The 21,111-nt window shown below is 44.6% G+C and overlaps 1 protein-coding gene across 6 annotated transcripts in view; it reads left to right on the top strand.

Annotated features, from left to right (window-relative positions):
* The window catches only part of ehbp1 (EH domain binding protein 1), a 133,237-nt gene that overhangs the window by 22,069 nt on the left and 90,057 nt on the right, over positions 1-21,111 (top strand). For all 6 annotated transcript variants that reach the window (XM_070977124.1, XM_070977126.1, XM_070977129.1 and 3 more), the window contains exons 5-7: positions 682-735; positions 19,309-19,490; positions 20,941-21,080. In XM_070977124.1, the coding sequence (XP_070833225.1) occupies positions 682-735; positions 19,309-19,490; positions 20,941-21,080 (376 nt within the window). The remainder of the gene's footprint in view (positions 1-681; positions 736-19,308; positions 19,491-20,940; positions 21,081-21,111) is intronic.

The following is a 21,111-nucleotide window of genomic DNA, read 5'->3' as shown; positions in this document are numbered from 1 at the left end:
AATGTTTTATGACCTTCATCTCTTTGGCCCGTATCTCCTCCTGGGAGGTTTTCTCTGCAGACCTTGTTACCCTTGTGATGTAACACTGCACTGTTTTTCTGTTTACCTGCCATCCTGGCTAATAGGTTGAGCAAATTCACCCACCACTACTGGCGGCCAAGATGGCATTTGGCAAGTGGCCAGTGCAAAACAATTCAACACTACTATAAACTGCAGCCTCCTTAATATCCGTACAGTTGAACACATCATTGTGCTAGTTTTCACTAATTGTACCTAATTCACTGGTGACTGAATATACAGAGACAGCGGTGGTTTCGACCAGGCAAAGATGTGATTAAACATTACCTCATTAATTAAAAACATTCAACACATGTATGAGAAGAGAGGGAGGATAGACAAACCAGGTCAGTGGGTGAGTAGAGTGAGAATAAAGGGAGTGTTGGCAGAGCAGATGAGCTGTCACTCATAAACTGTGAGTTTTCTATGTCACAGGTTTTGTGCTGCAGGTCTGCTGGTACAGCTATGACCAAAATGAAAATCTGCAGTTAATAAGATTGTTTCAAGACTGCTATCAGAGTTAGTGAGTGTTGCTGAAGATGGTTTGCACCATCCTCTTTGCAGTCCATGCTAATATGCTGTATCTTATGTACATAAGCATTCGTTTTTCCATTGCCTTTTCAGGACCCCCATGCAGAAGAGTTTGAAGACAAAGAGTGGACATTTGTCATTGAAAATGTGAGTACTGAATTACGTCTCTGTCCTTTTGTCCCCTCAATCTTTTTATCTTTGTTATTGCATTGACACACAGTCTTAATTATGGTGTATACTAGTGAACTTAGTGGAAAAGGTACCGTATTATTGGGTGCCTTGCTCAGAGGCACCTGGTCTGTCATTTAGCATAGCTGGTGATGACATGTTGACATATATTCCTTAATCTCAGCTGTTTTCCAGGTATATCCTCTTTATATTACATATGAAGGTTCTGCCACCGTGTGGTCAGACTAAGCTATTACATGCTTCTCTGTGCACTTATGGTAACCCTCAGATTAAATCACAAGTGCTGAGTTGCATCACATTCAGAGCCCCGTGAAATCCATTTGGATTCCTTCCACATTCCGTTTCATTTTTTCCCAGGATCAGTGGTTTCCGTTTCAGTTCTTCTGCTTTCTGTTTTACCATTTAAGGACATTTTGTCATCAGAAAGTGAGTCTTATCATGTGGCTGAATAAAATTCCAACAATTCAGTAAGAAAATCTCAAAAATATAATGAATATAATTTAGTCTGATGTGACCCAACACTGCACTTTATTTTTATCAAATGGGTCTTCTGCAGCTCAGCCTCTATATACAGCTCAAACACACGGGGTAAGTGGGTCTGATGCAGCTTTTTATGTAGCTTTTTATTTTTTTATTGAAGAGAATATCTGACTCCCTTCATACAGCCACAGAGTCTTCAGCAAACCTGCATCTGCTGGGAGTTTGTTGAGCTGACGAGCTCTTGCTCTCTTTGTATTGTGCTGCCTCTCTCTCAGAGGACTCTTTTACTCTGTGCGTGTGCGTGTGGCTATGTATTACTCACATTGTGGGGGCATAAATGTGTTTACACAGTCACATGGTGGGGACTCGCCTTCCTTATGGGGACCAAAGGCAAGTCCCTAGAATGTGAAAAAAAAATAAAAAAAATGCGATTCTGTTGCTGTCTCCTGCATGGCAGAAATCATACAGCCCTGCATGTTTGCATACATGCAAGACCACAATGACTGTTTTCATAGGTGCGTGTTTGTTTATGGTGGAAACAGCCTTTATGTCTACGAGCATTTGTGGAGTGTCATTTAGAGGCCACATCCTGGGGCCAAAAAACTTCAGGTGTGCTTGTGAAACACCGAGTTGCAACTTGCAAATGAGTTCCTTTACTGCCAGTGAGGGTTAGTAAGTTATATATCCATTTGTTTACTGATTTATATATTTGTTCATTTGCCCTTACCACAACAGCAACAACCTCCTTTTCATAACAATCGCTTTCTTTTTTCTTGGATTTTTTCCCGGTGCAGATATGTTAGATGAAAACTAGGACTCCGGGTGAATAACCAAAATACAGGGAAGTGGAGAAGAGAGAGGAATTGGTCGAGCAGTTTGGGAAAGTGGGAGGGTTGGATTGAAGGAAGAGAGGAGTCAGGTAAATAGAGGAAAAGAGAGAGAAAGCGGGACTATTTTTGATGCACCAGTGGTCTGCCAGGAAACTGGGAACTGGCTGTTCGGAAGTGATTTGCTGTGTTCCATATATGTGCTGGCAAGTTGCACAAATGAGGCTTTGTACTCGCACTTTGTTTTTTCTTGTGTCAGCCTTAGTAGAATAGTTATTCAGAAACTTATGACTAATTCTTTCTGTGGCTGTTCTGTAGCATCTCCTAACCTCTTAGAGAAATATTGTCTCCATTAAAATCAGCTTGGACTCTGACGTTGAAGAAAAAACATAACCGCACATCTCAGTATCACTCTACCCACTGTCATTGTGCTAAATTTGAGCACGATAATTTCTTTTGCTCTGTGATTCTGAGAGATCAGAGGTCAAGATTTGCCACAGAGCAGTGCCTTTTGATCTTGTAGGGATTCACTTGGATGGGGTGGGTCCATGCTGTCACAGATGCTTGTCCTGTGACACAAATCACAGGAGCAGCCTGACCTCCCTTTCAGGTCAAGCTCTTCAAGTGTTGAAGTGCCCGGTGCTCATATTTTTTCTGTGTTCATCAAAGTTTTGATGAGACCCAGTTTGTAAACTCACTAATGAAGTCTGGGTCGCTTAAACTGCTGCAGTTATAACAAGTAAATAATATTATTCACCATTTACAAAAGGTTTATACCTGCTCTGACTTTGCCTTTGCTGGCGTTAAAGCTTTTTACAAAGTGTTTAGAAAGTTATAGCTGTCTTAAAATGCTAGAGATTTACTGCCTTTAAGGAAACATTACCTGTTGCGTGAAAGAAAATTAATCTTTAAACTTAAGTAATATTTAAGAGAAATTTGTGTGAGTGACCAACATGAGCAAATAAATCTTTAATGATACTGTCAGAGCTGACACAAGCTACCAAATGCTCTGATGTGGAAACTTTTGACTGTGGAGAAGGGTGGGGTATCGCTAGTGATCAACAAGGATGGAGAGGATCTTAAGAGAGCTGGCTGAGTGCTTTGCCACTGTCACTTTCTGTGCACGTCAAGCTCAAAGAAACCGCTCCACCTTTCGCTCTTTGATAGAAAGCTGAGAAGACAAGCAGGTCAGCTGGTGTTCTGCGGACAGAGCGTGGGAGAAAGCAAAAGGAGAGCAAGAACGGGAGAGAAAAAGACAAGTTTGTGGGTTTGCCTGTCTCTGCATACCTGACTAATGACAGAAAGATCAAAGCCGCACCGGTCCCCTGACAGCAGGAATGGAGAGCACAGAGGAGGGAGGGAGGGAGGGAGGAAGGGAGGAAGGGAGGAAGGGAGGGAGGAGAGTGAGAAGGCAGCATTATACCCTGACACACTGTTGGGAGGGCAGTGATGAAATCAAAGCAAGAACAAGAGAGAGAAAGACTGATAAAATCGTAAAAGTATTTTTATTATACTTTTGGGGGGCTGTGAAGTTACATGGTGCTCTCTCTCTACATATATCCACATATCTCTATCTTTTTTCTCTCTTTGTATGCTAAATGATTGAAACCCTAGTAAGCATGAGTCAGAAAGCCTTAACAAAGTCCAGTGTGCCCTTTGATTGAAAAGTCTATCCAGTATATTATTAGATTATCCAGTAATTTGATTGTGCTGCTGGTTCCTGGTTTCTCCCCATCACCAGAACTGATGAGCAGTAAATGCAGAACTATATAAACTGACCACAAGAGGGCAGTCTACCCTAAGCTCTGTGAAAGCCCTTTTTCTAACGTTGGCCTTAAATCTGTTTGATCACCCCTTGATGTCACCTGTTTGTCTGTGTATGTGTGTCAGAAGGAAAGGTGTGTTGTTTGGCTGCATGTGCTTGTATGATTGAGTTGATGTATGTGTCAACAAAGGTGTAACGTTAAAAAAACATATTAAATATTTGGGTATTTCTCATCATATTTTCTTCTGACTTCGCACGTGTTTGCATGAGTATATGGGCAGTTCAGACCCCCCTTGCTCACACACCACCCCCACCTTCCAGGTATCTAAGCTAATATAAAGTCAGGAGGGATGAATGAATGCAGTAGTGAGTGCTGCTCTGAGGAGGAACAGAGGAAGAGGAGAGGTGAGTTCTCCTGACCCCTCATCAGACGGTGAAGGAGAAAGGGGAAGAATACGCCATTGTGCCCGAGCGCTGGAGATGATGAAATTCAAGATCCCCGCGCTGTGGCTTCGTCTTAATCTGGGGGCCCAACCTCGCGCTAGGCTAATCCCTCCCCGTCGAATTACTGGCCCTGGTTAGATTGTATTTTGTCATTGAAAATGGCAGTGTCAAACACTACCTTTTTCTCTCTTCTATTTGTTCGTCTGCCAAGGCGAATCGCATAATCAAAAGATGGAGAAAGAGAGAGAGAGAAAGCAATGGAGGGGGGGTGGGAGAGAGGTGGCAGGCTGAAAATGGCTACACAGTAGTATCTCTAAATTGCATGCTACCCTTGCCTTTCACCCTTTTTCAAATAGGCACGTATTATCAAAAAGGTGGGCAAATTGAGAGTCAAAAGATTGGACAGCTATATTTGAAGGCATTGTGCTGACAGGCTCTTTTGTGTGTGTATGTGCATGGGGGGGGGCCTTAATGTGTGTATGTATGTCTGTGTGTATTCTCTCTGCGTTTGCATATCAACCAAAGCTGCAGATGACCAACTTCCCTCATCTTCAAAGCTTTGTGGAAGGATTTAAACACACACACACACACACACACACACACACACACACACACACACACACACACACACACACAGGCAGGGCTGTTGTATTTGAAGTGAGAAGCTATCATGTCTGAATACATTGAATATACAGTGACACACACTCCAAGGCCCACTCTCCCTGCTCCTCCCCCGTCTCTCTCCCTCCAAGTCATACTTCACCCTTTTTCACTCACATTACATCAATGTCACTCAGAAAAGAAGGAATTTCCAAATCTATGGCTGCTCTGCCAAATCACCGCTCACCCTGTCTGACAGCTTGTCTGCTGCATGTTGCCACATTTTAAATATCGATTTTGAAATTGCCACTTTAAGGAGTCTCCACTTTTACTCTTTTAATACTTAAAACCTACACAGTTGCATTATGGGTGTTTTTCTGCTGAAACTCACCCTTAAAAACCTGGTGAATGCTGATCTGATCTGGAACATTTCTGTAGTTTTCCTTAAATGTAATATCTGGACATCAAAGGAAGGATGTGTGAACAATCTTCAGCTCATTACATTTAACAAAGCAACAATACAATATATACTGTGTGTTGAGGGATTTTTTAATATCACGGCCTATGATGATGTTCCTGGCACCCCTTCGGCCATGTTGTTACTGCTGTCTTTTCCCTTCTCTGTCTCTTCTCCTCTCAGTCCTCTCTCTGAGGTGATGTCCTGTCTATTGTGGACCACATCCAACTCCATTAAGGCCATTTCCACGCCACATACCTCCCACTTATGCATGCTCATACAGTCGCACACCGTCACATACTGCCACACACTCATCTCACGACACAGAGTGAAAAACCATGACACCCAGCCACTCACACACACACTCACACACACAGGCAGGCCAACCTACCTCCATCACCTTTACACACACTCCCTAACACACACACCCTCTCTCTGTATTGTACCCATAGCCATGGTGTGTAAACTGCCCCCCTCCCCTCTCTCTGTCTGGAACACATTACGTAGGCCAGTGGCTTGTGAGCGCCGACTGGGCCTCGGGGAAGAAAAACACAATTATTTCAGCCCTCGGCTATTCACGCAAAGGTGACAAAAGCTGGTATGAAGTATGAAATCCCAAAAGTTTCTCCCGTGCCGAGGCCGACAAATTGGGATTAATTTGCACTCGTGTGCACGCGGGTGTCTCCAAAGTTTTCACCTTTGCTCGTTTCCCATTTCTTAAATAGTTTGGGAACTCAAAAGGCCTAATTTATTGTGTCAGAAAGAAGAGAGTGTGTATTTGCTCGTGTTGTTCGTGTGTGCTCACAGTGCTGATTTTAAATAATATATTCTGTATAGTTGAAAGCTGGAAGGATGTAAATTAGGGTGTGTGTTTGTGTGTCACTGTAGGAAGGCGGGGGCCGGGGGCGGGGGGCTCTGAGTGTGGGTCACACATTCACACACGCTTTCCAAATTAATTTAATCTAATTAATCGCCCTGAGGAGAGGCAACAGATGCTAGCGATTACCCCCCATGCCTGGACCCCTCCCTATGCAGGCACAAACACACAACCACAAACACACAGAAAGTACACACCAGAGTCGCACACAGAAACTATTACAACTCTAAATGCTGTCATTTTCTGCCGCTATGCAGCTAACATATTATTTTTGTTCACTGAAGCACATACAGTATTGTAGGCTGAACAAGAAAATGAAGACACACACACACACACACGCACACACGCACACATACACTCACACACACGCTATGAAACAATTTAGAGCAAATTACTCCTCACCTATAAGCTCACAGAACAAAAGGAAAAGTGTGTATATCTGTCTCTTTGTTTATGTGTGTGCTGATATCTATGGTGAGAAACTGCACCAGTGTCTGGAGGACTAGATTTTTGGTGTCAGTTATGTGTGTGTGTTAGTGGGTTGTAGGTGGCTGTGGAGGCCGGGTGGTCCCTCCTGTCGCCCTAATAGGCTTACTGGCCCCTAATCCACACCACACCACCCCATCACATGGCTGGTCTGCTGACTAACTGCTACCACCGCCATGAGGTGTGTGTGTGTCCTTAACCACGTCTATGTGCAGGTGTCGTATTTGTGCGTGCCCGTATCTGTGTCTGAACGTGTCGGGTGGTGGCCATTTGGGAGACTGCGTATTTGTATGATTAACACGATCAACGGATCGATTATTCAGCCTCTCAAATGTGAGAATCTGCTGCTTTTCTGTTTAATGTCATTGTACGTTTTGGGATTTATTGGCCAGATAAAATGAAAAACTGAAGATGTTACTTGATCTTACTACACAGTATACACTCGTACACACAGACACACCCTGCTCCGTACAGCTTTTGGCACGCTATCACTTGGCACACACTGCATCTTCCATCGGTGTGTGTGCTTTTGCTTACGTGCATACAGTACATGCATGTGTTTGTTAATTAAACTGATTAACTGTTGCCCCTGATGATGTGGGCTTTTGTTTCTGAGCTTGCGTCAGTCATACTGTTTGTTTTTTCTCCCCTTTCTCCGTCTGTTTGTGTGTGTGTAGCTTTGTGTTTAGTCTCTCTACGTATTGTTTTGTCTGCTTCACAGTTTTATCTTCGCCCTGTTTATTCTTTAGTCTCGTCCTTGTGTTCTTGTATGCCTCCTGCATGCTGTGTATGTGTGTGAGAGACATATGTTTGCCGTGCGCGTGTGCCATGTGCATACAGTCTGTGTGTACGTCTTTGCGTTTGCATGTGTGACTTTGTGTTTGTGTGTTGTCTGAGCGAGTGTGTCTTGTCCCACCGGTCCAGGTTGTGACCTCGGCTTTCATCTCCTTAGTCTGAGGCTCCTGCAGCCCACTGCGCTCCGCTCCCAGCCAACAACGCAGCAGATGTCACCAGACACTGCGGCAAACACACACACACACACCCGCACGCACACACAGTCATATGTACGCTATGTCATACACACAGTGTCTCCCTTGCATATGTACCAACAGGCACATACACAGGCTTAGGCCATATGTGCAGACACATACAGTATATCACACACAGACACACTCCCATCCTGTCACACACATACACAGACACATATAGATACATTTCTAGCCCATACACACACATGCAGAGTGTGAACCAGCCCAAACAGGTTTTTGTTTTGCCTCATACAGTGCGACGTTTGACCCCAAAATAAACATCAAAACACAAGTGTCACCTGGGAAAACATCCGTATTCCCACCTGTGTGGCCTTCACGTGATAGACCTAAGAGCCGAGTTTGGTGTGTGTGTGTGTTTTGACTGGAGATGTTGATGTTACAAACTCCGGATCAGACTGTGTGTTCAGTATCTTGGCAAAACTTAAATGAACGGTGATGCATCTACTGCTACTGTAACAAGCCAGAGACGTTGTGATTGTTTGGTAAAAACTGGACCGATAGTTGACTGCACTGTAAGCTAATAACTGTGCATCCGGATCTGTTTGGGTAGTGGCATCCCTGCCATGGACGGACAGTTAAAGCACTCACGACTTGCATGTTCTTGAAGACAAAGAGGCAAAAATATAAAACTACAAAACTGATTATGGTAGTGTTTTAATGAAGTTTGCGTCCTTGTCATTGTCCCTTTTTTCATTGTCTGTTAAGCTATGGCTGCTTATGCTGACCGACCAGCTGTTTTATTTATACCAAATAGCAAAAACCAATCAGAATCCATGTTCCATAGCACTTAGGTGAGACCTACCTGATAAAACCGAAAATCTTGGGCATGCTGGTATCCTGCAGGTTTAGACACATACCTTATAAACTCATTGTCTGTGGTTCAATTCCAGCTGGTGACCTTTAATGCATGCAGTTTCCCTCTCTCTCCTGAGTATACGGTACATTTATTTCAGTGAAAATTTCAGGGACCAGAATATTAACCCAAAGGACGCTCATTACTGTTACAGTATGTTGGTGGCTGTTGGCCCAGGCCAAGCCTGTCTGGGCCCTGCAGGGACTGCCAGCTCACTGTGTACCGGCTTGTGCCAGTCTAGAAAACAGGCTGCACCTCCTCCTCCTGTTACTGCCTCCTGTCCCCAAGCTGACCCAGAAAACTCACACACACATCCACCTACTAACACACACATTTGCAAGGTTCAGCAGAGGTGTCTACTGTATTAGGTGTTTTGGGGGTTGGTGTAAAATGAACCAGCAACAGTGAAGTGAACGGGGGAGAGAGAGAGACAGAATAATGAGGAAGGAGGTCGACTGAGATGCTGTTAATTCAGGGCATGTTATTTGATGTGTGCTCCAGGGACTATGAACTGCAAACCCAGTGCAGTCCCTCCAGTTGCAGAACACCTATAAAAATGAGGTTATGATCTTAGATCCTTGGTGGAATTTGTTGAAACATTGACGAATGGGGGCATACAGCTGCCAGTTCTCTGGAATCCTTTATTGAATCGTTATTTCTTTCCTATTATGTAGCCGTCTGTCCATGTCTCCCAGTCTTCCATTTGTAAAATAATTTCTACAGTCCTGATGTCTCATCGGAGGCTTGTACGTTATTGGTTGCCACGCCCTCTGTTATCAGTCACCTCTGAGGTCGTCCTCTGTCACCTCATGGCTTCCCATCCTGTCACCTGCCCTCCTCCTCAGTGGGCTCTAATCAGATGCTTCCTCCCCGTCTTCATCCTCATCCCGCCTTGTTTTTGGTGTTATGTTCTACATGGCGATGATGGGTGGTCAGACAGTTCTGGTGTGATGTCAGGCGCGATTGGACAACGACAGCAGAACAGTTATTATCTCCATCTCCTGGTTATTTATTTTTTCTCTGTGCGACTTAAGATGGCTGCTCGTGATGGAGACAGGCCTGTGTGGCCCGCAAAACACTGCCCTCTGCAAATCCCCCTGTTTATCCACAAGCTTGACCCGCTGGGCCTGCGTAGGCGGGTCTTTGGCTCGGTAGATTTGTGCGATGTGTGGGTGGGTGGTGGTGCCGAAATAATTTGTGCACGCATGCACAGAGAGATCGGTGAACTTAGGTTAAACTTGTGTGCAGGGTGACTCGTTTGACATTATCTCCTCAAGATCCGCTCGCAGTGAGTACGTGCGAGTTTGTGTTTGTGTATTGAGCATTTAAGGGAGTGAGCACAGACACACATACATACACAGTTACTGGCAAACTGAGGTGACTGTTCTGCTAAGTGGCAATGAATAGGGTCTTGTGATGTGCTCTGATGCCAGTGCTAAGCCAGCCACTGACAGTTAGACTGATCCCCAAACATGTCTCTGTCTCTGTTTGGGATATAAATCTGTAGCTGGAGTACCGCACCCAGAGAGGATGGGGTCAGGAATTCGAGGTGACTTGCAGTAAAGGTGTACACTCACAGCACAGGTGTTGAGATGTGGCGAAGGACACATTCCTGCTCTTATGGTGTGTGTCAAAGTTTGCTTCTAAATGTTCTTTAAAAAAGGTGAAACAATAAAGATCGTTATTGCAGATAAGAACAAAAATCTGCAACGTTTGTATTTAGCTTTTCAGTTGACAAGAGCAGAACGCCTGTGGAGGCAGTATGGCGACCTTTGCCCCCCTTAATGCTGATTGGTTATGAGACGTCTCTGAGAAAGATCAGAAAAGGCCAAAACGACTAAAAGGCTCTTCCACGATGAGCACGTTTTGATACGAGAGGGAGCTGTTTGTGTTTTTGTGAGCGTGTCTCACATTTAGATGCACATTAACAGAATTGGGGAACCCTATTGTTCTTTCGTGGAAAAGGAATTTCAAAGAACAAGCGCTCAGCCATGCACACACACACACACACACACACACACACACACACACACACACACACACACACACACACACACACACACTAAGGCACACCAGCTCCTTATCCAATCCCTCCACTAATTCCCCCTTGGTAGAAGGTGTTCATTGTTTCTCTTTCATTCTAATCTCTCCCTCTCCTCTTTTTAAAATCCATATTAGATTCTCTTTGAGTTGGCCACAATCAGAGGCACTGAAGCAGAGCATCACCCTGCTAATGCTCTTTGTCTCCCCAGATTTGTCACTTAGCATGGAGAGTACACCTTTGTCATGGAGCAGGGTGGGAGAGAGGCAGACTCTCACTTGGGGCAATTGTTTCTTGTCACAGGCCATCTTAACCCCCCCAACACACACACACACGCAAATCAGCTTTGCTCTGGATTAGGGCCCTATCATAGCCCTGTCAGATCTCAGCAGCCTGGTTAAAACAGCTAAAACAAACAGATCCTTAAAGTGAGAACGCAGATTCTGATTCCCCCAGAAATCTGTGTTGTTGTTTTGTCTTTACCTGGAAATTATCACTTGATTCTACCACTAAAAGCCAGTATTGTCACGATTGTGTACCTGCCAGAGGTTACTTTCTCACGTTCACAGTTACAAATTCAAACAGATGTTGTTGGTATTTTATCAATTCTGCCTCGTTTTTAGATTTTGTGCCATAGGTGTGTCTTTTGTGTCAGAGTGTGTACTACAAAATCAGGTGAAAGTTTACAAGAGCTTGGGTGGTCGACCATCATCAGCATTCATTTCGTTACACACACACACACACACACACACACACACACACACACACACACACACACACACACACACACACACACACACGACTCCAACATCTTTCATGCACTCAGATCTGTCCAATTTTATACGCGTGGACACTGATTTTGCTGGACACGCACATACGCCTCCACCGATGTCTGCCACCGTGGTGAATGTGCCGTCCTGATATCTGAAACGCGGCTTCATGCAGGCGGAGTAATCAATCCCAGATACAGTAGCTGGAGGTATTGGCTCAGTGGGTGTGTGGATGTGTGGGTGGTGATGTTATTGGCCATTTTAGGCCTCTATGATGGCCAGAGATGGTGAAATGGTGGGAAAAGTGATGAGCAGGCACTTCACAGACCAGGGATGAACTCCTGCTATAATCCTGTCGACCTATCTATCTCTCCCCACCCCCTCTCCCGGCTCTGTCTTTCTTTCTCCATCACCCCTCTCCCTCATTTTCTCCATCTTTTCCCTTGTCTCTACTTTTCTCTCTGTCAGTCTCCCAGCTATCCACCTCTCTTTCCCTCTCTTCTTCTCTGCCCTTCTCTCCTTCCATTTCTTGACCACCCCTCTTCTTTTCCGAACCGCCGTGTCCCTTTCTCTCTCCAGCAGAAGTGCAGAGCCAGGGCTTTTGCCTGCTGGTAATTTATTTTCCCATTAGCCCCCTGTCTGAAGTGCATGCTCTGGGTCTGAGTGTGTGTGTGTGGGGGGGCACTGAGGGCCACCCAAAAGAAAGACCATGAGAGTCGAAGAGAGGAGGGCACCCTGGACACACTGATAAGACGAGAGAGAGAGGGGGAGGCAGGGTGGGGGGGACAGAAATGAAGGGAGAAAGAGGGGATATGAGATACTGGCTTGGTGTCCATCTAAGCATTTTCAGTGGTTATGAATTATGATGCAGACTAATTAGAAAAGCTGAATGAAAATGGCAGATTTCTGTGGAATGATTACTGTTGTTGAAACGATTAGCCGATTAGTCGATCCACGGGAAATTAATTGACAACAATTGGGATAATCAATTTGTCTTTATCAAACAAAGATGCCGCTGCTTCCAGCTTCTCAGTATTGAGGATCTGCTGTTTGCTCTTTTTATTTAACTGTAAATTATATATCTTTGGGTTTTGAACATGGCATCACCTTTGGCTCTTCACTTAAAAATGTCCTTAAATGTCCAGAGTAGCCTTAGCAATCTATTCACGGTGTGTTTCAGGTGCATCTCTACAGCATCTCAGAAATACATTCTCGCACAGAGCGCATAGTAATGACGTAAATGTACTCTCAGTCAGGTGTGACCTCATCGGGAAGGTCGGGGAGTGTGAAGGAATCCAGATGATTTTTTTGTGGTCAGAGCGACTTTCCTTCAGCTCAGGCTGTTTGGTGTAGAGATGATCGCTTTTATATCTGGAGGTTTCATTAATGTTGTTTAAACCTCTGAAATCTTGCTGTTCTTCGGTGTATTTCTGTGCGCTCTTGGCTTGGTGTTGGAAGCTAGCAAGAGATTAGACCCCAATGAAACAGTCTCCTCTCCCAGTTAGGATTAGACCTTTTAAGGGCTGGTTGGTTTGTGACTCTCCTCCCTTCATCTGCTACCATCAGAGGCAACCCTGCATTAAAGGCATTCCTCTCTCTCTCTCTCTCCCCCTTCCTCCTGTCTTTCCTCTCTTTTACACATAAACACACATAAACCCTCACCCTTTGCTGAGTGATTACCAGTATGTGTGAGAAATGGAGTCTTCTGCCTGGCAAACAGAGAGTATTAGTTTTAGACTCAAGAGACTTCACTTGTTAAGAAACCAGCTGAAATGAATGAAAGTAACGTGCTTTGCTAAATGATGCCATTAAGCGTGATAACAGGGATTGCCCACTTGATACTTCAGGGGTTTTCAAGTGCATTTTAGCAAACAGTTATCCTCTGTGTTGCAAAGTGGCCAGCTGACGTGTTCAGTGATGCAGATATACTGGTGTCAGATGATTCATAAATCCATGTTTGAATAAAAGTTTGCAGCTCATCTTGATAAAGAAAAACCCTTCGCCTCAATTAGGTCTGAGCTGAGCTACAAAATGGCTACCGTTGAGTTAGTATACTGGTAGCTGGTATTATGGCCTTTCCTCAAGACACCTAGGCATGACGAATCCTGACTTTAGATCTTCTTCATTAAGCTTTCATGAGATTTGGAGTCTTCACCCAGGTGTGAGTTTTTGCTTCCAGTTGTTGATGCACAGTGGCTGTCGTGAAGGAGTCTGCCTCTCTTGTCTCCTGAGTGCAGCGCCTGTACTCTACCTGGCAGTAGGCGCTCGCCAGCCTGTCCCATATCCAGTTTCTTAGTGTTGTACAAAAAGAACACCATGTCTGGAGTTCAGTGTCATTCTAAACCATATTCAGCTAAAACTACAGCGCACGCTGTGCTGTAATCTGCCGTCCTGTCCTTTAAAACAAGCCTAATCCTGCAATTGTTGTGACTAATCGCTCTTCTCTCACCCTCTTCACTCACTTCCCTCTCTCACTATCCCTCGACTGTTTGTCAACCTTGTTATTTTTTGTTGTTCACGGCCCCTGGGGCGAGGAGGTGGTCAGCAACAGACATTTCCATTTTGGGGGGTTTAAGTTAAATCTGATCCACAATGTGGTTCTAGTGAAGAGAAATCTTGCGGTCCTGTTTTCTGTGTGTGTGTGTGTCAGCGTGTGAGAAAACACACACACGCTGTATGTGTATGTGTGTGTGTGTGTGTGTGTGTGTGTGTCCATGTGACAATGCACATGAAAGCCATTTGCACAGTTCATTCCATTATTAAGACCATTGTTATTGTAATTCACAGAACCGCAGTGATAGTATTGCATGCCTTTTATGTCCATTGTTGCCTTTAAAAATACACACACATGCACACTGCTTGGGGAAAAAAAATAAATCCTCGCATATAATAGTCGCAGATGAATAAATTGGTCTTAATCTGAGTGTGTGTGTGTGTGTGTGTCTATAACGCCTATAGTGCGGTATTCATAGGTGGTATGTAAAAAGGCCCACCTTATCAGTTATCAGGGGAGGCCAAATTGACACAGAGGAATCACTCCATTGTGTGCGGATTCAAAGAGAGATCTGAGCACATTGGATGTCTCCATTTCCAATAACTGTGACCTTGAGGCGAGAGGAATAGCACTGTGCTCCCCCCACTCCCCCTCCACGTCCAATCTGCTGACTGCTGAATTCAACCAGAGCCAGCTGATTTTGGGTGTTGGGGCGGAGGGCTAATCGGTGCCACCTCAGGGTTATTCTATAGGGTAAATTGAGTTTGGCTTTTATTTTTTCTGAACCACGTGAATGCAAATTACAAAGGCCTGCATGCAGTTCTGTGTGGAGTGGAATATTTGTAGACGTTGTGTTCATATCGTTGGCTTTGAGGTTGGGGTTTTGTTTTACGCTGCTTTGCAGTACAAAAATAGAAGAACAAGAGAGAGAAAGAAAAATAACACAACATTGGTTCCATGGTGCTGCTGATTACCATAAACTGCCATACTGTAATGAAAAAATACATCAAATGTGTGTCTTTTGGATGTGCAGCAGTCTTACTGTAGTCTGAGGGTAACTGACCTCAGGTTGTCCCTTTCCTCCACTTTTAGGATTGTTTTGTTTTGTGGCAGCAGGCTTAAGTCTGATAATCATCTGCTTGATGTGGAACCAGTGATTCATCACTTATCATCATAGTTGTGATACCAGGGCCACGTCTTTATCTTCTGGCTTCCTCAACAACAGACTGCACATCGGCACACTCTCTTCAGTTACTGACAAATTGATTGTATCAGACATACGTATAACCAACAATGGAAGGAGCTCCACAGACCAAGAAAGCTGGCAAAATTAAAACTAATGGATTGATATTTGTGCGTCTGCAGATCTCAGTTCTCCCAAATTACCACAGAAATACGGGAACATGATCAACCTAAGAATAGATCATTTTCACATGTGATTTGTTAGTAAAACTGGCAGTTTATGGATCAATGTGGAACATCGACCATGTTTATTAACATTAGAAACCAACTGAGTGGTGACCTGTGTTAAAAAGCCATTAGCTGATTGGTGTGTCCGTGTGTGTGTGTGTGTCTGTGTGTATCTGTGTACTTTTTCTTTTTATTCATCATGTGCTAAAACCTCCCAACTCTGTCAGTGTGTGTGTGTGTGTGTGTGTGTGTGTGTGTGTGTGTGTGTGTGCGTGCGTGCGTGTGTGTGTGTGAGACCAGGTCTATACAAAGAGGCCAGGTTCTTGGTTCTTTTAGCACTCAGCCTAATTAATCCATCTCTGTGACAAAAGGATCCCTACGCCTGCTTCCTCCGGCCCGTCCCATTGGCATTTTGGGGCAGAGAGATTCAGCAGGACCCCTGGGCACCCTTCCTGCCCTGACCCCTGCCCCCCCACCAGGGGAGCATCTGTGGATCGATCTTGGGCCAGCTGGCACCAGGGGAGAGGGGCAGGACTGCTACTCGAACAGAAACACACCCTTCTGAAATGAAAGTCATTCATTGTCAGTTAGGAAATTAATTAGGCAGTTCAGAGTAACTGGAAGCAGGTTTCAGGTTTGATTGCTCTTATGTTTTAGTGCTTCCCCTTTGTCTTTTCACATTTGGTGGTTTGTCTGACATAATAGAGAGCTTGATGTCAGAGCTAACTGTTGGTCTTCAATGATGCTGCAGTTGTGCAGATGTGCAGCTAGGGGGCAGCATACAGCCATCACCCCTCCCTCCTTCTTTCTATCCTCTCTCTTTCCCCGTCCATCTTTCTCTCTCTGCCTCCCACTGTGCCCCCTACACACACACACACACACACACACACACACACACACACACACACAGGTATTTAGTCATTCTCTGGGCTCAGAAAGAGAGAGCATATTGATAGTCATATCCTCTTTGTAATAAATTAAACTTCTGTATTGTCCTTCCCTTTCATTTTACACATTGTCACAACCTCCCAGTCACCCTAATCCCAGCTGCCCCCCCTCACCTTCTCTCAAACACACAAACACACACACACTCACTCACATGCACACACACACATTGATTGACAAGCAGCATCTGGGGAAATGGAGCAGATTTCCATTGTTTGCTGTCCCTACTCAAATCTGTTGAAACGGTTATTCCATTCTTGTGCCGGGGTATTTGCATATCCTTAAGTATTTCCTATTTTTCAAGACCCCTCTCCCCCTTTTCCTCCTCATCCTCCCTTTTGCTAAATCCCCTCTTCTTAAGTGTTTCATGCATTTGGCAAATTCATTCATAACGCATCTACATGCGCTATTAGCTTAGTATAATAGCCGGGGTGTAATCTGCAGAGAGATAAGAGTTGGAGAGGGAGAGTTATTTTCCCCATCTTCCTCCTCTCCTGATGGGCTGGTCTTTGGACAAGTTGGGGTTGGCGGCGGGGCGATGATATGTCATTATGTTCCTCAGCCAAAGCGACGAGGCTCAAATGTCAGCACGAAATGTCAAGTGGCCTCGCCAGTCAGCCGGTCGGTTTCTTCTGTAGTTTTTTATTTAATTATTGGTGAGAGCAAGGAGCGAGGTGGTAAAGAGGAGGTGAAGCTGGAGAGAGATGGAGAGATAGGAGGGTTAGATGAGATGTACAGTGAGTTGTCAGAGGGAGGGAAGGAAGGATGGAAACAGAGGAATAGAGGTTAGAGAACAGATTCTGATCATATTTGCTAGAGCAATTTTAGGGTTTACGTCTCAGATACACTTGGAAAGAAGCTCTTGAGAAAAGGAAGTGGTCTAACAGAATTTCTCAGCAGGTCTGGGCTTCACACTGTCAACCTTTCACCGACTATTGCTCCCACATGCCAACTGCTCGAGCTCTTCAACCTCTAACAGCCACTAAGAACAGTGAAAGCCAGCACTTTTAAGGCCTCGTATTGATGGAAGATTCTGATTTTTACTCTTTACATGATTGTGATGGAGGAGTCAGCCCAACATGAGCAAATACAGAGATGCTGCAACATGTGTATAACACAGTGAAACTCTGCTAGGAGGAAAAGCTAAACCATGGAGTTATACTGGAGGGTTTTTGGTTTTATCAGATTCAGATTTTTCTGTTTTGCAGTGAGACATAGCTTCATGAGCACACATTGATTGGTAGTAAGTTAAATGTATTCATAGCTTGAATGTAGCACGTTTGCCAATAATGTTTAATGATTCTGAATGAGGACTGAAGTCACTGTACACATTTATGTGCCGTGTCGGGATGTGTTGGCTGAACCACGGATTTCTAGTCCCTGTTTGAAGCTTACATAGTTTCTCACCATATTACCAATAGCTTTACCACTCTGTCCTGATACTAACTCTGTGTGGGTGTATCTATATGTGTGTTTGTGTGTGTATACGTTTGAATGAATACCCTGCGGTCCTCAGCGATAAGGCTGAGATTGAGTTTTCCCCACAGAGCCAAAGCCTCTGAGAAGTGTGTGTGTGTGTGTGTGTGTGTGTGTGTGTGTGTGTGTGTGTGTGTGTGTGTGTGTGTGTGTGTGTGTGTGTGTGTGTGTGTGTGTGTGTGTGTGTGAAGACATCAGGAAACTGGCAATGTAAAGAGCTTGTATCGCTTTATCTGCCGAACATGCCAGAGTGTATGTGTATATGTATATGTGCTCTCAAACTGGTGTTGTGTGAAAGAGAGCAAGCTGCTCCGCTTTGTTCGGCATTGTGCGCATGAGGGGATGAATCCTCGGGGCTCGATTCACAGCTGAGACAAGAAGGTATTTATACATCTGTGGTATAATGACACAAGTGTATTTGTGTGTCTGTGTGTGTGTAGGTGTGCATGCAGTTATATATGCTGTTTTTACACATCCATGCAGTGAAATAGAGACAAAAAAGGAAGAGCAAGCAAAATCAGACAGATTTAAAGACAGAGTGTGTGTGTTACCACTGCCTGCTGCTTTCATTCCACATGGCCTGTGAAGGGACACGTGTGCACCAGTGTCTGATCCTCAGGCTGGATTTGGTTCTAACATCAGTCTCTCCTCATGCAAATGAACACATATCAGTTAACCAGGAAAATGTGCCAGTTTCCCATCAGAAAAGCAGAATCTGTAAAAACAGAGGAGGCAAAACAGAAAAGAGGGACAGGGTATGTCGGTGGTATCAACACAGCAAGGAGGTGAACCAGTCTGCTGTTCACTGACAGCGTGCCGCTTCCATAGCCAGACTTGCAGCAGACAAAACCCATCAGTTTTGTTGGGGGGGGGGGGGCAGACAAATGGCTGGAATGTCCCCAACTGTTTAGTTTCCATATCTAGCAGTCAGTGACAAGGCTTTCCGGCAGTTCTTATTTTTCACACACTGTCCTCTGGTGAGCGGCACACACATGCACACACACACACACACACACACACACACACACACACACACACACACACACACACACACACACACACACACACACACACACACGCACACACATGCACACACACATGCACAGACCCCTGTCACTGATTCTATAACTCTTATCACCTGGTCTGTGGCATATTCCCAAATTCCAATTTGACTGCTAGCCCCTGGCCTAGAGCACATCTCTGAAAAGGAAGTACAGCAAAAATGGCTTCAGCATGGACCTTTGATAGGAAATACCAGGAAGGATTTCACCACCGAATTGACAATGAGGAAGGCAGGAGGGCTCAGATCGCAGCTTGTTCTGAATTTATCAACAAGCAGTGACCAAACACAATGTTGTTTATTTTGAAGTTGCAATCACTTGTCATTAGTAATGATGAAAAGAATGATTCTGCTTCACCTTCTGCACCTTTTGTACATCCTTGTTCCCCAAAGGAGGATATAAAAAAATGCCTTTCCTGCCTTTTCTCCTTGTTTTTCATTTGATCTCTGCACTGTCATCCAATGAATCCTTGAATGTGTTTCATCTCCCTCTCCAGGAGTCCCCATCAGGGCGGAGGAAGGCCTTGGCCACCAGCAGTATAAACATGAAACAGTATGCCAGCCCAATGCCCACACAGACAGATGTCAAACTCAAGTTCAAGCCCCTGTCGAAGAAGGTGGTGTCAGCCACGCTGCAGTTCTCCCTCTCCTGCATCTTCCTCCGTGAGGGAAAGGCCACGTAAGTATTGCTCCCACACAGTGACTTTCTCTACGGGCCATAAATGTGCATTTAGTGATTGTCCAAGCTCTGCTGGATTCCCTGTCTTTCCAGCAGAGAAAGAGTCTGATAGAAGCTTCTCATGGTTGTTAGCTCTGACTGCCAGCTCTGCTGTGGATGCTAAACTGAGTGGTGGTCAGTCAGTGTCCTCTGGGTACCCCAACCCTCCACCTCACACAGTTGTTGCTCCTCATTTCTCTGTTTGAAGATGGGGTCACCCTTTACAAACAGAGCTCTTAGAGGCTCTTTTTCATGTCACTTCTAAGCAGTGATGTTTCAACAATGCTATTATTAAAGTTTAGATTGCTAGTGTTTTATAATGAAACCAGATGTGATGTCCTTAGCTCTCCAAGGAATCCCATCAAGCCAATCTGTCTGGATATTTGTGTTGTTATGATGAATGATAAAAATGTAGAGGAATATGCATACACATAATGTAGGAACACAAAAATGTACACACATTTTGTTATTCAGTATTACATTCTTTGATAGTACAAAGTTATAAGACACACACACACACACACACACACACACACACACACACACACAGCCACTCGCGCAGTGTTTGCAGCCTCTCATTCATTCGCACATATTCCTCTCTGATACCACCAACTTTCATTTGAGGACACACACTCTCAACCACGGTGTTTGTTGTTTGTTATTCATTCTAATTTGATAGCAGCAACTTTCATTTAAAGACAGGCACACGCACACACATACTGAGCGAGAGCAGAGCAACAAGGCCTTTGTTGTGTCGCGCATGGTGGGTCGATGGCGCGTAACCCTTGTTAACCCTTCGGGGAATGATGTCAGCCACACAAACAAACTCAATCACACCAGTTCAAATGAGCCTCTGGGCCCGGGAAACACCAAACACAAAGAACAGAGAGGAGAATACATTGATTATGATGGAGCGGTGGTATCGAGGGACTGAGTGGGAGTATACAAGACTACATAAAATACAAGGAATACTGTAGAAGTTGAGGCATCTGTAGAGAAAGTGGTGGAGGGGGGAAATAAGAGACAATGGGAGGATGGAAAAGTGGACGTCTTCGGTCATTATGACAGTAAGGTGTAGAGATGGAGGTCTAACGTAAAGAAATAAATGAGTGGTGAAAGAGAAGGATGGAGAGCTATGATTATTCTTATTTGTGATCGTCACTGCTATCCTACTGTCATGTTACACCTGCAGCTTTGTGCTGGTGACAATCTGAAGACATACCAACATACATGTGCTGCTAGCTAGCCACTTAATGAATCTTAGCTCTGTGGAGCTAAAAGTTAATGTTTTTTCATATATTATAAAATAGGTGTGCGATTTGACCGGGGGTGTAAACCACTCTAGCTGTGCTGTTTTTACCTATGAACATGATTTTCTGTATGTGTGAATTCTTTGTTTTTTATTGTCCAGTGATGAGGACATGCAAAGCCTCGCTAGCCTGATGAGCATGAAGCAGGCTGACATCGGCAACCTGGACGACTTTGAGGAGGAGAATGAGGAGGACGAGGAGAACAGAGTTAACCAAGAGGAGAAGGCTGCCAAGATCACAGGTGAAAACTGAAACTTTTTATTTTTTATTTT

Source organism: Chaetodon trifascialis, chromosome 13 (assembly GCF_039877785.1).
Source record: "Chaetodon trifascialis isolate fChaTrf1 chromosome 13, fChaTrf1.hap1, whole genome shotgun sequence".
NCBI classification, from domain to species: Eukaryota; Metazoa; Chordata; class Actinopteri; order Chaetodontiformes; family Chaetodontidae; genus Chaetodon; species Chaetodon trifascialis.
The sequence above is the reverse complement of the archived record's forward strand: the minus strand, read 5'-3'. Positions and strand labels throughout refer to the sequence as shown.